Source organism: Marmota marmota, unplaced genomic scaffold (genome assembly GCF_001458135.2).
Source record: "Marmota marmota marmota unplaced genomic scaffold, marMar, whole genome shotgun sequence".
NCBI lineage: Eukaryota > Metazoa > Chordata > Mammalia > Rodentia > Sciuridae > Marmota > Marmota marmota.
This window is the reverse complement of record NW_025999880.1, coordinates 7,017,365-7,031,889: the sequence shown is the minus strand read 5'-3', so window position 1 is coordinate 7,031,889 and position 14,525 is coordinate 7,017,365. Positions and strand designations below refer to the sequence as shown.

General features: G+C 42.4%; 1 protein-coding gene across 4 annotated transcripts; it reads right to left on the bottom strand.

Annotated features, from left to right (window-relative positions):
* Positions 1 to 526: 526 nt before the first annotated feature.
* Tmem100 (transmembrane protein 100) lies at positions 527 to 13,887 on the bottom strand. 4 transcript variants are annotated; one of them, XM_015495445.2, is made up of 4 exons: positions 13,702 to 13,887; positions 12,973 to 13,052; positions 9,944 to 10,105; positions 527 to 8,516 (listed from the first exon to the last, which is right to left on the bottom strand). In XM_015495445.2, the coding sequence occupies exon 4, from the start codon at positions 8,461 to 8,463 to the stop codon at positions 8,050 to 8,052; it is 414 nt and encodes a 137-aa protein (XP_015350931.1). In that variant the 5' UTR covers positions 8,464 to 8,516; positions 9,944 to 10,105; positions 12,973 to 13,052; positions 13,702 to 13,887; the 3' UTR covers positions 527 to 8,049. The 4 variants fall into 4 exon arrangements, 3 of the variants coding, with proteins under 3 accessions (XP_015350931.1, XP_048644547.1, XP_048644562.1); XR_007342400.1 differs by lacking the exons at positions 12,973 to 13,052; positions 13,702 to 13,887 and having other exon boundaries at positions 527 to 1,559; positions 5,754 to 8,516; positions 9,944 to 10,200; XM_048788590.1 differs by lacking the exon at positions 12,973 to 13,052.
* Between the last annotated feature and the right edge of the window lie 638 nt (positions 13,888 to 14,525).

Genomic DNA, 14,525 nt, shown 5'->3' with positions numbered 1-14,525 from the left:
TCACATGTAAAGCATTTGATCAAAAGAAAACCATTTAAGCTCTCCCAACCTCAGTTTCCTCATGTAAAAATGACAGTAACTTTTCATAGAGTTTCTGGGAGGAATTAGGAAGGTCATGCAAGAGAAAAGGCTCTGTCCACTTTCAAGGACCAGGCAGAGGCTAACCAGCCCTCTGTCACGTAGTCCTGATAGCATCCGGGTTACTTTTGCGAAAAGTAAATTTGGATACGAATATGTGGAACACAGTTTCTGACTGAGAAACCAAAACATCATGAAGTTCATGGATTTAGAGGGTGTGGGTTCCTGCCGGATACGGTCTAATGCATTTTCTCTCTGGATCTGCAATTTCACTCATGACATAAACTGTTGTTTTTCCATCAATGTCCCACCTACACTAATTTTCTCATGGCTCTCATAGTTTGATGTCACACAGACTCACTCAAAGCACCGGTTAGTTGTAATTTAGAATAAATTTTGAGGTAGATGATAAAAGTGCCTAATACCTAATACTGAGTACCAGACATCATCATAAGCACTCTTTATTAATTCCATTAATACTACACCCCTATGAGAAATACCATTATTATTCCCATTATGTGGATGAGACTACTGAGGCATAGAGAAACTGTTACAGAGACACACGGTTAATAAGTGGTAAAACTGAATTTTTAAGTCCCCAAGCTTTAGCCACAGTCCCACACTATCGCAGGAAGACAGTATTTGATATGACGAGGAGAAAGATTTTGATTATGATATTTTTTTTTTATTAATGACTGCCAAATGGTTAGAGATTAAAGTATTTGTGCTCCCATTAGAATTTGGACATTTGGTTCCCGGTAGTAAATATAAGCCCTATGGATATTGGATATTTTTTAATCCCGTTACTTGGACAGATTTTGCAATTGGTAAATCATTTAATGTATTCTGTTATTTTCATCTTACATTGACCCAATGTGATGGAAAGGGTAAAGGCTAACTCACTCCATGATCTTTCATCCTTCTGTCATGGTGTGCCCTCTGGGAGCTTCCTGATTGCTCCTCCTCACCTCCCTTCACCTGGCTAACTCCTCTACCTGCCCTGGTCTTAATCAAGTCACCACCTGCAGAAGCCTTGGATTTCTCCTGAAGTGTGTTCCCACCATGAGGCTGGCTTATCTTCTAAATCTTGAATTTCCTGCACAGAGGCCGAAAATGAATGTGCCAGCCTTGATGGCAATGTAACCTGCATCCTGAGACAGTGCCCTGTTCAGAGAAGAGAGTGCCTTGATGTTTGTAAAATGCTGCAAACATATGGAGGTTATCCTAAGAAGGCCCAGCTACAGATCGCCTATGACTTAGAATTCATTTCCTTACCCTTTCGCATAAGACACCTGACCTTGAGTTGCTCAGCTTCTGTCTGGGACATTAATTCAGAATTAGGTGCTGGAAGTTTACTGTGTACAGGCAGGATCTGCTTAGTGGGTATACGGGTGGGTCCTGGATTTTGAACTTAGGCCGTGCTCTTTACTTGAGGCCTTGATCTCAATTGGTTTCATGAATCTGTAACTCAATTTCTTTATCTGTAAAATGAAGAGAATAATAGTATCCACTTCATTGGATTGTTGTGAAGCTCAGTTGAGACATTTCATGTGAAGCTCAAAGCATGGCGTTTGGAACACAGAGAAAGCTTGATAAATGCTTCTATCTCCAGAGAACATTCCCAAGACTGTATGTTGCTGCTTTCCTTGAAAGGTCAGAGCTAATTACATTTTTCTACTTTCTTTCTCTTTTCTATCTAGAACACTCTGTCCTGGTGCACACCAAATGCTGCCACTGCATCCCCTTTCCCAAAGAGATACTTTAAAAGCAGACATTGAGCCTGGCGCAGGGGCTCACACCTGTAATCCCAGTGGCTCAGGAGGCTGAGGCAGGAGGATGGCAGTTTCAAAGCCAGCCTCAGCAAGTTAGTGGGCCCCTAAGCAACTCAGCAAAACCCTGTCTCTAAATAAAATATAAAAAGGGCTGGGGGTGTGGCTCAGTGGTTAAGCGCCCTTGGGTTCAATTCTTGATACACACACACACACAAAAGCAGACATTGCACACCCCCTGGAATGACAAGTGGTAAAGATGGGAAGTATTAAAAACTGATGAAAAATGTGGTGCATCCCACTCTCTCATAGTGCTGGTAGGAAAGTCTGGCAGTGAGGCTGAATTCATACCTATCCTTTAATCCAGGAATTCCTTGCCTAGGTCTACACTCAATGGCAACACGTACACATACACATCAAGAATCATGCAGAGGAAGTTTTATAAGAGAAATATATCAGTTACCTATTTCTACACAACACATTACCTCTAAACTTAGCAACCCCAAGCAACAATAATTTATTGTCAAACCCATTGCTGTGGCTCAGTAACCTGGGAGTGACCTAGCTGGGTGCAGGGCCACCTTGACTGGTAACTGCAGGAAACACAGTACCTAGGGCACGTATTTGTCAGTTTAATTTCCTCCTTGCAGTACTTGAGATCTGTGTTTTGTTTGTTTGTTTCTTTCTTTCTTTCTGGAGGAAGGGTCTACAAAGACAAAAGTGTCTAGATTGCATGAAAGTCACTGGCTGGGTAAGCTCTGCTGAGGTTTTGGTCAAGCTGTCAGTGGGAACACAGATGTTGGAGACAACACAGGGGAGGATCCACTCCCTGTCACTCAGGTAGTTGCTGGCAGGCCTCAGTTCTTCTGTGGTTGTTGGCTGGAGGGTTCAATTCCTCATCATGTGGACTCTCCATAGCTGTCTACCTGTCTTCCTTACATGGCAAACGGCTTCCCCCAGAGCAATTAGAAAGAAAGCAAGAGAGAGAGAGGGAAAGCTAGAGGAAAGCCTCCTTGTCTTTCATAACCTAATTTTGGAAGTGACATCTCATCATTTCTGCCATATTCTATTCCACACAGACAAACTCTGGGGCGGCAAATACCCAAAAGTCAGGCATGCAAATACCCAAAAGTCAGGGATCACTGGGGCTATGCCAGATGCCAGTTACCAAAAGTACTATTTTTGGAAGTTAGGGACTAGAAACTTAACTACTGAATGCCTATCAATAGCAGAAAGGACGAAGGAAAACTATGGTGTAATTGTACAAAGGTGTCCGACGCAGCAATAGAAATGAACCATTATAACTGGATACAACAATAGGGATGTATCTCATAAATATAAGATTGCAGAGAAGAGGTCAGGCACCAAGAGTGTACACTATGTGATTCCATTTATGCAAAGTTAAAAAAAAAAAAAGCAACACTACTCCAAGACTCCAAGTGTTAGAGGCCAGAACAGTGTTTCCCCTGGGGAAAGAGTGCCCAGAAGCAGATGTAAAGGGAGGTTTTGGGTGCTGGCAATATTTGTTTCTTCATCTGAGTATTAGTTCTACGTGTTTGTGAAAATTCATCAAGCTGTGCGCCTTTCTCTATGTATATTAATACTTTCATAAGAGGTTTTTGAAAGTAGGTGTAAGAACAGCTTTATTTTCTCTCTCTCCTAAAGAGAACTTCTGAGAACAACTTCATGGCTAAGCACACCCTGGGTGTTGTATATTGAGGTGTGTGCTCCCCGCCCCCACACCCCTGCAATTCACATGTTGAAACCTAACCCCAAGCATGGTGTTATTTGGAGGTAGGGCCTTTGGGATGGGTTTTGGCCACATCCTAATTGGGATTAGAGACCTCAAAGGAACTCCCCTGCCCTTCACCTGGGGAGGGTGCAGGGAGCAGGCTCTATGAATAAGAAAGCAGGCTTGACACACACCCCCCCCCTCCCGCCCAGCCTCTAGTAATTGTAGAAATAAATTTCTTGTTCTTTGTAAGCCACCCAGGATACGGTATTTTTGCTATAGCAGCCCCAAAGGACTAAGGGGCGGGTCTGACTCTAACATAAGGTCAATTTCTTAGGCCCAGTGCTAGGCCTCTTTTGGAATGAGATCTTGGTTGAACAAGTCACCTAACGTCCCCGAACGGTAGTGAACTCAAATTCAAAATAAAGTGGGCACTTACTCTCCTGGCCTCAGGGTAGTGTGGGTAGATTCACTAATATTAGGTGCAGTTGAGTCTTTTTATACACAAGATCAAGTACTATAGTCAGTGAATTATGTGAAAGTCAAAAGTAATCAAATTACTCATGAAAATTCCTTAGATAGGCCTTATATCACTGGGATACAGGCCCTGGTAAGCTCAAAAAAGCCAAGAATCAAGAATTTACTACTTTGCCTCTCTGTAGAGTTTTACCATGGTCTTCCTTTCTGTAGAGTGTCAAGGACCAGGCTTAAATGACAGGTGGGGGGGGGGCTGGGCAAGGCAGGGGGATTTGTCTCTCTCTTTTTTGTTGAGGAAAATTTCCCCATTTAAATACACCTTTTGACAACTCCAGTGCATGTGAAAAGCACTGGAAATTAGAACAAGATTAAGAAATGTAAGCTACTATTCATCTTCAGAACAGATTATTTTGGGCCTCAAAAGTCTGTGGACAAGTCAGAGTTAAAGTGACTGATTAAAGCCATTTAATCAAAACAGCGACTGCTTGATGCTTCCTACATACTGGAACAGTAAGTAGAGAAAGAAGATGAAGTTACCGTTAGATACTATTATACCTAGAAATTTTGTAACTTCAGAGTACTTTATAGTTTGAAAAATAATCATTTCTTTATAGCAAACCTTATTTTAAAGATGAGGCTTAACTTCTCAAGATCACTTGGCTAATTTAATAGGAGAATTGGCATTCATGACCAAATCTTCCAAATTTAAAGCCATAATACTTACCAGGAGATCAGGATAACTATCTATCATCTATCTATCTATTATCTATCTATCTATCTATCTATCTTTCTTTCTTTCTTTCTTTCTTCTTTTCCTCCTCCTCTTAGTCCTTTTTCCTCTTCTCTCTCTCTCTCTCTCTCTCTCTCGGGTGGTACAGGAGAAAGAGATAGGTTTGAGGATTTGTGATCTGGCCTCTGACTTGCTGGATTTATTTCTGGTCTCAGCTATCTGCTGTATTCACATGACCCCTGCAAGCACCTTTAAGAAGTGGTGGCAGGGGCAGCACCTCTAAGCAGCTGTGGTTCTTACCTGGACCAGAAATCCATTGCACAGGATAAAGGTAAAAGCTGTTCCTGTGCACTCTATGTGTGGGGCTTAAGGGGAATCCTTCCAAGTGACACACTGGTTACTGTTGATCCAAGGTGGAATCAGATGACTTTTTAAATACATTTTTGAATGCTTATGCACACACTTAACATGTGCTTGTCTGTATATAATAGAACCATTTGTAAAGATAGACCTTGCCCAATGAAGATGTATTATGAGATAATTGTGATTATTGTGATTATAAGTCAAGTCTAGTTTATTTCTCTCATGGGAGTTGAAATTCACAATGTATAGGGCTCTTTCTGTGCCTTAGAGCTTTGCACAGGTTTGTATTTTTTAATGTGACTGGAGGCTCCCCAGACAGGGCAAGTCCTTCCCATGGTAGAACCCACTGTCAAGTGGTTTGGAGAAGGGGAGGGGTGGGTCAAATGGAGACTCTCCTCCAGCTCCTCACAGCCAGGACAGATATTGCTATCCCCGGATATGATCCCCTTTTAGTCATTACAATATAAATCTTTCAAAGTATTTCATTGGGGACATGGTAGCTGCCTGAGGCCCCCTGGTGGCCGGAAATGATTCATGAGTTTGTTTTTCAAGCATTTGGAAAGGTAGGAGGTCTAGCTGAAGAAGTAAGATAGTTCATACTCACTTAGACCTGGTGCTTACAGGAGGAGCAGGGTGGAGTCGGGTGACCTACAGAGCAGAAAGTCAAGAACCAAGTATTTTCTGTCAAGAGATAAGAATGGTACATAAACCTGCATGAACTGCTTTCTCATTTTTCATTCTTGATTCACCTAGCATCTCAATTTTGTTCTCCTTGAGCTCCTTTTTGCATGCAAGACATTATATTAGGTATCATGCTGAACTTTTTTAAAAAAAAGGTTACATCATCACACGTCACACACTTCTTGGGAACGTTGGGAGGGAGATAAAATATTTATATCACCAAGATGCTAGAAACTGAAAGGTATCCTAAGGGTGAATGAACAATAGTGTAAAAGCAGCTACTTTCAGATAAAAGGGAGGGCTTCTGGGAAGAGGGGCCCGTGAGCTTGAGTGCTGATGAGAAGCAGGATTTGGATAAACAGGAGGAGGAGAAGATGGCATATCATTATAAAGGAAGGGAAAGAGAAGTGTGGAGACAGGAAAGACAGAGAGGCAAGAAAACCAGAGCGTGAGGCAGGACGGGGAATAGTCTAGCTAAGCTAAGTCCTAGGAGCTTTGGGAGTTAGAATGAGAACAGAAGCTAATACATCTGTTTAGAGCAGATTGGAGAACTTCAGCCTTGCTGAAGAGTTTTCCTCATAAAGCCATGAAGAGCCTTTGACTATCTTTAAACAGAAAAGGTGTGTTCAAAACACAGCCTCCTTGGGGCTGCACTGAGCAGTTTCACTGGCTTGCAGTAGGTTGGGAGGAGTGCTGATCCTCACAGTCACCATCTGACCTCCAAAATCATTAAGGTGTTTCCAGTTACCAAAACTGCCTGAGTACCCAGGAGTAGTGGGGGCCAGAAGACTCCTGCCATATTTAATCAAACTCTTCAGTAGACTACCTTTCAAGGAATGTTCTCTGCTAGGCTTTATTGTTTTATTCTTGTAATTTTAAGGTTTTTATGACCAACTATCTTTCTGCTCTAGTTTGACAACATAAAAGAGGAATATTTCTGGCTAGAGTTAAGGAATAGCTCAATGTCCAAAGAAGAGTCTAGCAGTAACCTTATTTGCCTAATATTGGAACTAAGTACATAAGCAGCCTGAAAAATCTACATAATGCCTGTCTTATGGTCTGTGCTTAAAAACTTGTTTAAAAAGATGTTAAAGCAATAGTTAGTGACTAATTCAACAAAAATGTGACACATTTAACAGAACATTATAAAATTTCTGACCCCAGGCATTGATTTCCTAATTAAAATGGCATAGAAATCCTTTAGAATATAGTAAACATAACTAACACTGTTATTTAAAAGTAATGAAAAAAAATAAAAATAACTCTTCCAATAAAGAAAAAAACCAACTTGTCCTTTTGAGAGAAACACAATTAATTGATACTTTGCAAATGAGCCAAAGGAAAATGGACAATTTGGGACCACAGTAAAAATAACTAAAACAAATAATCATTTAAGAAGATTCAGCAGCAATGAGTATTTATTATTTTGAATGAAATATACATTAAACTTTTATATAAAAATCATTAAAAGTGCTATATTGGATTATTTTAATATTAATTTAATCCCCCCCCCCATGTCATCTATTACCTATACCTTTCATGTTCACTTCTGAGACAACATTAAAATCACCTTAAGTTGTCTAATGTTAAAATATATATAAAAAAATATTAGTTTATTCTTCATGATAAAGTACCACCAGTGATGAGTTACTGAAAATGAAAGATAAACATAGACGTCAGAGAATCAACTTACTGGGGAAAAAAAAAGTGACAGAATTTCATAGATGCATGTGAAGTCCAAGGTAATGCAGCAGACCTTCAGCAGAACCTGTTTCTAATACAGACTTCTTAAGAAGGAGTGCAGGGTATTTCTTTTGGAGGCAGATGTCTGGTGTGCTAGGACCACGTTATTTTCTCATCACTTCTTGGCTGCTTTCCAAGGTGAACCAAATGTTACCTAATGCTGTGCCATCTCCCACCACCCCAGAAAGGTTTGTTGCAGGTTTGTGTTGGGGGCGGGGGATGTGATTCTTCGGTCTTAGAAATAGCCCTTAGGATTAAGGTTGTCATTAAAGAAGAGAGTCACTAAGAAGGCATTGAAGAAGACAGGTGACTCCACACAAAGGAGGAATCCACTTCCCCCCACCTTCAATCCCCACTCCCTGTTTTTTTTTTCTAGTCTGCTCCCAAGCCACTCCCATTCCATCACTGGTTCTGGATGAATTAAGTTAGAGCAGGGCTTTGGGGGCCACAGAGCCATCCTTTGGTCTCATTCAGTCTCAAGCAAACAAGCTTCTCTGATTGGCCACGAGAGCTGTCTGGCTTTCGCGTCTCTTTGCTTTCTTGCTTCTCTGTCTCACCTTCCAACACAAGGCGCTGGAGGCTAATAAAAAAAGTCCAGATGACAGGAGGACCAGGCCAAAGATGGAGATGATGGAGCCATGGGAATTGAAGCTGTAAGCCACGCCGGTGACCACGACCCCGGCGATGAAGACCACCAGGGCAAAGGGAATGATGCAGCGATAGCAGGAGAGCTCCGCACCCCCGGTGGCGGCCAGCAGCTGGACCTCAGTGACCAGCGGGGTCGTGTTGATCACCACCTCGCTCTTCGAGCTTTTCTCCGATGTCACTGGCATGGGAGACTTGGGGGCTCCCAGGCTCTCCTTCACAGGCTCTTCATTCATGTTTACCATTGCTGCTTTCTAGCAGGGTTCAGAGGCTGTATCTGGTCTCAGCAGGGTGGAAACTGTGGAGATGGAAACAGGAGATGTCAGCTAAGCAAGAAGAACTGAAAAAGAACTGCAAACGCACCTCCTCTGCAGGAGTCTCGGATGCATGTGAAAATCAACTATTTTTTTTTCTCCTGATTGATTGTGTTGTCTTTGCATTGAGCAAAAAAGCAAGATAAACATAAAAGGGAAGATTTTTTTAAAAAGCAGGAAGCACTTTACAGTGTTTAATATTCCCTGGTGGTCCACAAATGTTTTCTATTTTAATAAGCTTTTCCTCTTTGTCTATTGCTTTTCTTTTCTCTAAACACAGAGGAGCCTGGATCCTAATTCACAGACATCCTCATTCAAGAGGAGACAACATTATAAACCGTTAGTTCCACAGCTCAGAGCAACTTAAGCTCTGCCAATTTTGCAGGGTATAACAGGCATTCTTTCCAAACTGTCACCCATTCACTGCTCGTGAAATCAGTGTCAAGACAAGTGGCCAGCGCACAGATGATGCTCTTCCCAAACTACTGACTGCCAGTGAGTCTTTACTGCGTTCCTGTTAAACACAGTACAGCATGTGCCTGGGACACCCCACCCCACTGCAGATGGGCAGTTCAGCAAAAAGTTTGGCGACAACGTGGCAAGGATTTGAGTTCAGAAATGTGGCAATACTCTCCTTCCATTTGAAATGAAAAAAAAAAAGAAAAGCAAGAAATAATTCAACAAATTCATGGAGTATAATTTTGGGTTTTCTCATGTTCATAGATCAAAATCAACTGTCAGAGCAATTTCCTACTAACCTCAACCAGGAATTTTGATATTATGTATACGAAGACCTTCTTAAACAAATAAGCATGCCAAGTAGTCAGCAAAATTTGACAAATTCTTTTTTTTTTTCCTTTCTCCAATCCTTTGGGTATAAAATTTGCCCCATTCTAAATATTTTTGAACTGGAAATTCCAGGACAAAACTTGAGACCCTTGTTCAAAAGCATTTAATGGAAATGCTTCTATGAGGAATCACTGAGAAACCTCATCTGCTGCTTGGGCATGCTAAGGGAATTCGCTGTCTTGGATCTCCAGGGCCTGAACAATTGTAGTTACTGAAAGAATTTACGGGAAGAAACTTGAGATGAGATTCCTCCTTTAAATATATTAAGCATCATTTGAAAATAAAATGCAAGCCCAAATAAAACCTCACTGGTTCCTTGTAGCCCTAGGTGGTCAAAATATCAATTCCTAAGCAATGAAACGAATTATTAAGGCTGCCTACTTCCACATAAATTTTAATCACCAAATTAATCACTGCTCTTCAATGATACCCTAAGATCTGGCGAGGTCAGTTAAAGGATATTTGACACTCTGAAAATAAAGAACAAAAAAGAAGTCTTCCCACAGCGGAGACTGCGCTAACCCGAAAATGAAACTCTGTCCCCAAAACTATTCACACCTACCTCAGAGAGAGACAATCCATTACCAGGGAAATCACTCGACTTAGAAGGAAAGAATCAAGACTGTTTGCAACTGTTGAGCGCGCCTTTGTAGCCTTTGTAAAACTTCTGGGAAACAGGCTGTTAAGGCAGGGCTGTCAATCAAATGAGAGGTCTGGATCTCTTCTGGGGAAAAGAAAAAGACAGAAACGTACTTTGCTGTTGGTTTGGTCTTGAAGCCTGGAACTCTTCTTTCAAGCTACCTCTGCTTCTAAGTGCTGTTTCCCTCCCTCTTTTTATTCCCTCCCCCTCCAGTCTGCCCCTCCCTATGCCCTCCCTATTTTTTTTTTTTCCTTCCTTCTTTTCCTTGCCAGCAGATTCCGAGTTTTGGCTTCCCCAACTCTGCTTAGTGACATGATAAGTCAGGATCATTTCTAGAGTCCCCAGAGACAGGAGTCAGTTTTTACTTTTATTTCTCTTGCAGCGTTTACTAAGCAGGCTGCTTTGAATTACTCATTTTTTCCCCAGCTAACCTCCAGCCCATCAGGCATTTTCATAAGAGAATCCCAGAGTCAGCCTTGCAGATCCAGCTGAGGGGACAGAGTCAGGGGACAGACGTGCCGCACCGGGGAGGCAGACACAGCTGTGAAGTCACCAGCAACTGAGTACAGCCTCTATGCCAGCAAGAGTCCGTGTTCTTAGGTCTTGCCAGTACTCTTGAATTATATGTGTGTGATGGTCATCTGAAGCTTAATCCTCACTCCCTTAGTGTGATGTTAATTCATTGAGGAAGGAGGGCGGAAATTACTGATGTGTGTGGCTAAGGGGGAAACCATCATCTTGATTGAAACAGGATTGCTTACTTCTTAGGGTAGAAGTAGCATTTTGGCATGCTAAAATCATCATTAGCAGGAGCATCCACATTGCCACTATTTACAGAACAACTATTATGGGTATGGCATAATATTAAGGAATGTCACACATTAATATCAGTTCTCATTAGTTTATAAATGAGGAAATGAAGGCTCCAAGAGGTTAAGTAAACTGACAAAGGTCACACAGGCAGAAAGAAACCCTTGGTTTCTAATGGGTAGATAAATCACCTGGCAGGGGTGCTTGTTTGTAGATTTTGAATCACAAAAGTCTGTCACAAGCCCCTCACCTATGCTTATGTCTAGGCCTGCTTTAAGGAGCAAGGTAATTTAACATTCAAACATATATGACTTGACACATTATATTCTCAAACAATAAAGTCAAAAGTCTATTTCCAGGCTGGGGTGTAGCTCAGTGGTGGAGCACTTGCCTACCATGAGCAAGGACCTGGGGTCAATGCCCAGCACCCCCCGTGCACGCATGCACACACACACACACACACACACTTCCCATCATCAAAAAGTCGCTTACAGATTTATGCTTCCTTACAGACAAGCTATGTGATATTTTAAAGTATATGAAATACATAAAGCCCTAGATCTCCCATGCTTCTATAGCTCAGAGTTACCTGTCCCCCATTTAAAAAATCTGTACAAGTATTACTGACTCCTTTAAATTAATACAGCGAATCTGCAAATCCCCATTAACTCCTGGCAGAGATTTGCTTTCCTCCTTCCTGTGGGATTGTTAGACTTCTCTAGCAGCAGGCAGAGGGTCTGGGTCCTTTCCAGATCTCACCTGTTCTAAGGTACCCTGCTTTTTCCAGCCTCCTCTAGAAAGAAAATCTTGATGCTATTGTCACAGAGGAAACAGAAGCCCCTCCTCCTTTTTTTTTTTTTCTAGAATGGAGGCCATAGAGAGACTTTTTCACTTCCAAAAAAAAAAAAAGTTAAAAACTTCTTGAGACTTGGTTGAGTGGGGGAGCCCACACGCAAAGGGCTACAGATACCTGGAGGCCACCTGGAGACCCCGGCCACAACATCCTCAGTTTTAAATAAAGATGGACCTAAAGAAACAAGTACTATGCACAGGGGGAGTTGTCACTTGGTGATGGAGATCAGGGATATGTAGAACCAGGGTATTTCAGAACTTGCCTAAGTTGTCCCAGGAAATGGTGAAGTGGGGCACCTGGTTACATTAACTGGAGGTTTCTAACAGAGCAGCGATCTTCCCCACCTGAGAGCTGCCACCTTAGAGGGCAATTCCTGTCTATTGCTTGGTGCAAGTCATTTTCTCTCTCTCTCTCTCTCTCTCTCTCTCTCTCTCTCTCTCTCTCACACACACACACACACACACACACTCACACACATACACACATTGCAAAAGCACATAAACTCCAAGGAAACTCTGGGTACCACTTTTCCTATTGAAGATCATTTTTCCCTGTTACCAAGCCAAAGGTCCATGCTCTGAATTTCTAGAGAGGCCAGCAGCACCTTTTCTCAGCCCTGGGTGGTGAGCCCTGGGCTGTATCCAAAACAAGGTGAGGTAGCTGTTCCCAGGAGGGAGGACGGAAGAAGCTTTGTCTATCTCTGACACCAAAGCTTTCACCCTCTCAGGCTTCAGGTGACTCATTCACCCCATTCTCCTGCACTCTGTGGTGTGTGTGTGTGCACGCGCGTGCGCGCGCACCTAGATACACAGATACACCGCTCCACACGGAGGATTTGTACTGATAAATAAGGAGAAAGCTTCAGGACAAAATGCAATTGGTATCAGAACAGGTACCTCTCCTTGTAACCAGACACAGGCAGCTTAACCTGACTTTCTCCCTTCAAGCTGAAATTCAAAGAGCATTCCCCCGTCCTCCTGACTGCTTATCCCTCTCCACTCTTGACTGGAAGGCAAGAAACAGGCTGGGAACCCTTTGGGGACACCTGCTCCCAAATCCAAAATCTCATTCACAGTGCAAGCAGGCTTCTTCCTGCAAGCCCTCCGAAGGGAGAGGGAACCTTGGTTCTTTATAATGCACATGGCTTTAGAAGACTCTAGTAAGTTTGGAGAACTTTTCTGAAAGCCTCCAAATGCATGAATTATATCAACACTCCTCACCCCCCCTTCCCCCGCCTCCCCCGCAGGCATTCAACATTTCTTTCAAAGAGCAAAGAAGAGATCCTTACCTTTTTCAGCCAGAATCAGACTGAGACAGCTGCCAGCCCCAGCCTGGAGCAACCAGGAGAGGGGGATGCAAATCACCACGCTAGGGATCGTACACAAAGTACTCAGTGAGGCTTAAACACCATTAAGGGACCGGAGACAATTTGGTGAGAGGAAATCCCTTAAACCCTGTTGTATTTTACTCTGCCTTTCCTCTATGAGAATGTAATTCATACTTTTTTTTTTTAAAGCACTAAGTTGAAACAACATTGCCTCTGTTTTGTCTTTTTATATCCCAATTCACATTCATTTCCAAGGTTTTCCCTCTCCAAAATTCCCATTCTGATGCATCCCTCTAAAGTTCTGTGAACCAGCAGAAAAGAATTTGTAATCTTTGTTCTGCACTCTTAACGGGGTATAGGGTTTGGGGAGTGTGTGGGGGTGGGAAACAGGACCATATCATATCATACCAATAATAAAAAGAATAGGAGGAAGATAAGGCTCATAGTAAAATGACTTTGGGTGCCTGTGAAAGTCCTCTCCCTAAGGTCAGGGGAAGGATCTACTTGGAGCTGTTCATCAGAGGATGCCAAGGCACCACGGAAAGGACATACTGGAAAATCACATCTCCTGGGAACTGAGGTTGCCAAAGGCATCAGAAATAACAGAGCTAGGAACTTTGTGTTGTGGAGAGAATTCCCTTCCAATTAAAAAAAAATCATTTTTCTTAGAAATAAGACAAAGTGACTTACAGCCCGTTCTACTGCCTTCAGAAGCACTTCAGTTGCACCAACATGTCCTGCACTCCTTTTGGAGGCCAGTTAAGGAAAGGAGGGAGGTTGAGGACCTGAAGTCTCCTTTGGGAACACAGGAACTTTGCATTTTTTGGGACGAGCGCCCCATGTGCATTCAATTACCTGCCCCTGTGTGCTCTCAGCTTGCTTTTGCTTGGTGTGGCTGAGTTGGCTCCTTTCCAGCAGCCTGGAAGATGCCAGCTCCTCTAGGCCCTCTGTCCAATCACCACGCGCCTTTGATTTTGGTCAACATCCCCGTCCAGTTGGATCAGCGAGATGCAGGAAGCTGGCCAGGTTTTCTCCTTTCTACCGCTTCTTTTAAGGGCGTGTGCACAGTTATGTTCTGAAATCAGGGACATTTTGGAAAGCAATCTGTGCTTTTGTGTTCCTTTTGGATAGCAGGTCATGTCATTGTCTCCCCCACCCCCATTTTTCCCCCCAAGGCACTTTTCTTTGAGGCCTAGCATATTAAAAAGAAAGATTTGGTAGTAACAATAAGAACAAGGGATATGGTTTAGATAGAAAGAAAGATTTATAATTTGCTGATCCTTTTCCAGTCACTGGGAAATCTATAAGACCCATGTGGGTACAGAAAGGACAGCAAAGATCTTTTAAAATGCACCTCCCAGCCCCTGAATGAACTCATTTCATTCTGAGAAACTAAAAAAACAAAACAAAACAAAACAAAAAAAACAACAAAAACACATAACCATTAAACAAACAAACAAACAAAAAACCCAGATTCACTGAAACAAAATGACACAACAGACTTTAAGGAGTGC

Bases quoted from the DNA above. Each gene is read 5' to 3' on its own strand.
- Tmem100 (XM_015495445.2), bottom strand. From the start codon at position 8,463: ATGGTAAACATGAATGAAGAGCCTGTGAAGGAGAGCCTGGGAGCCCCC.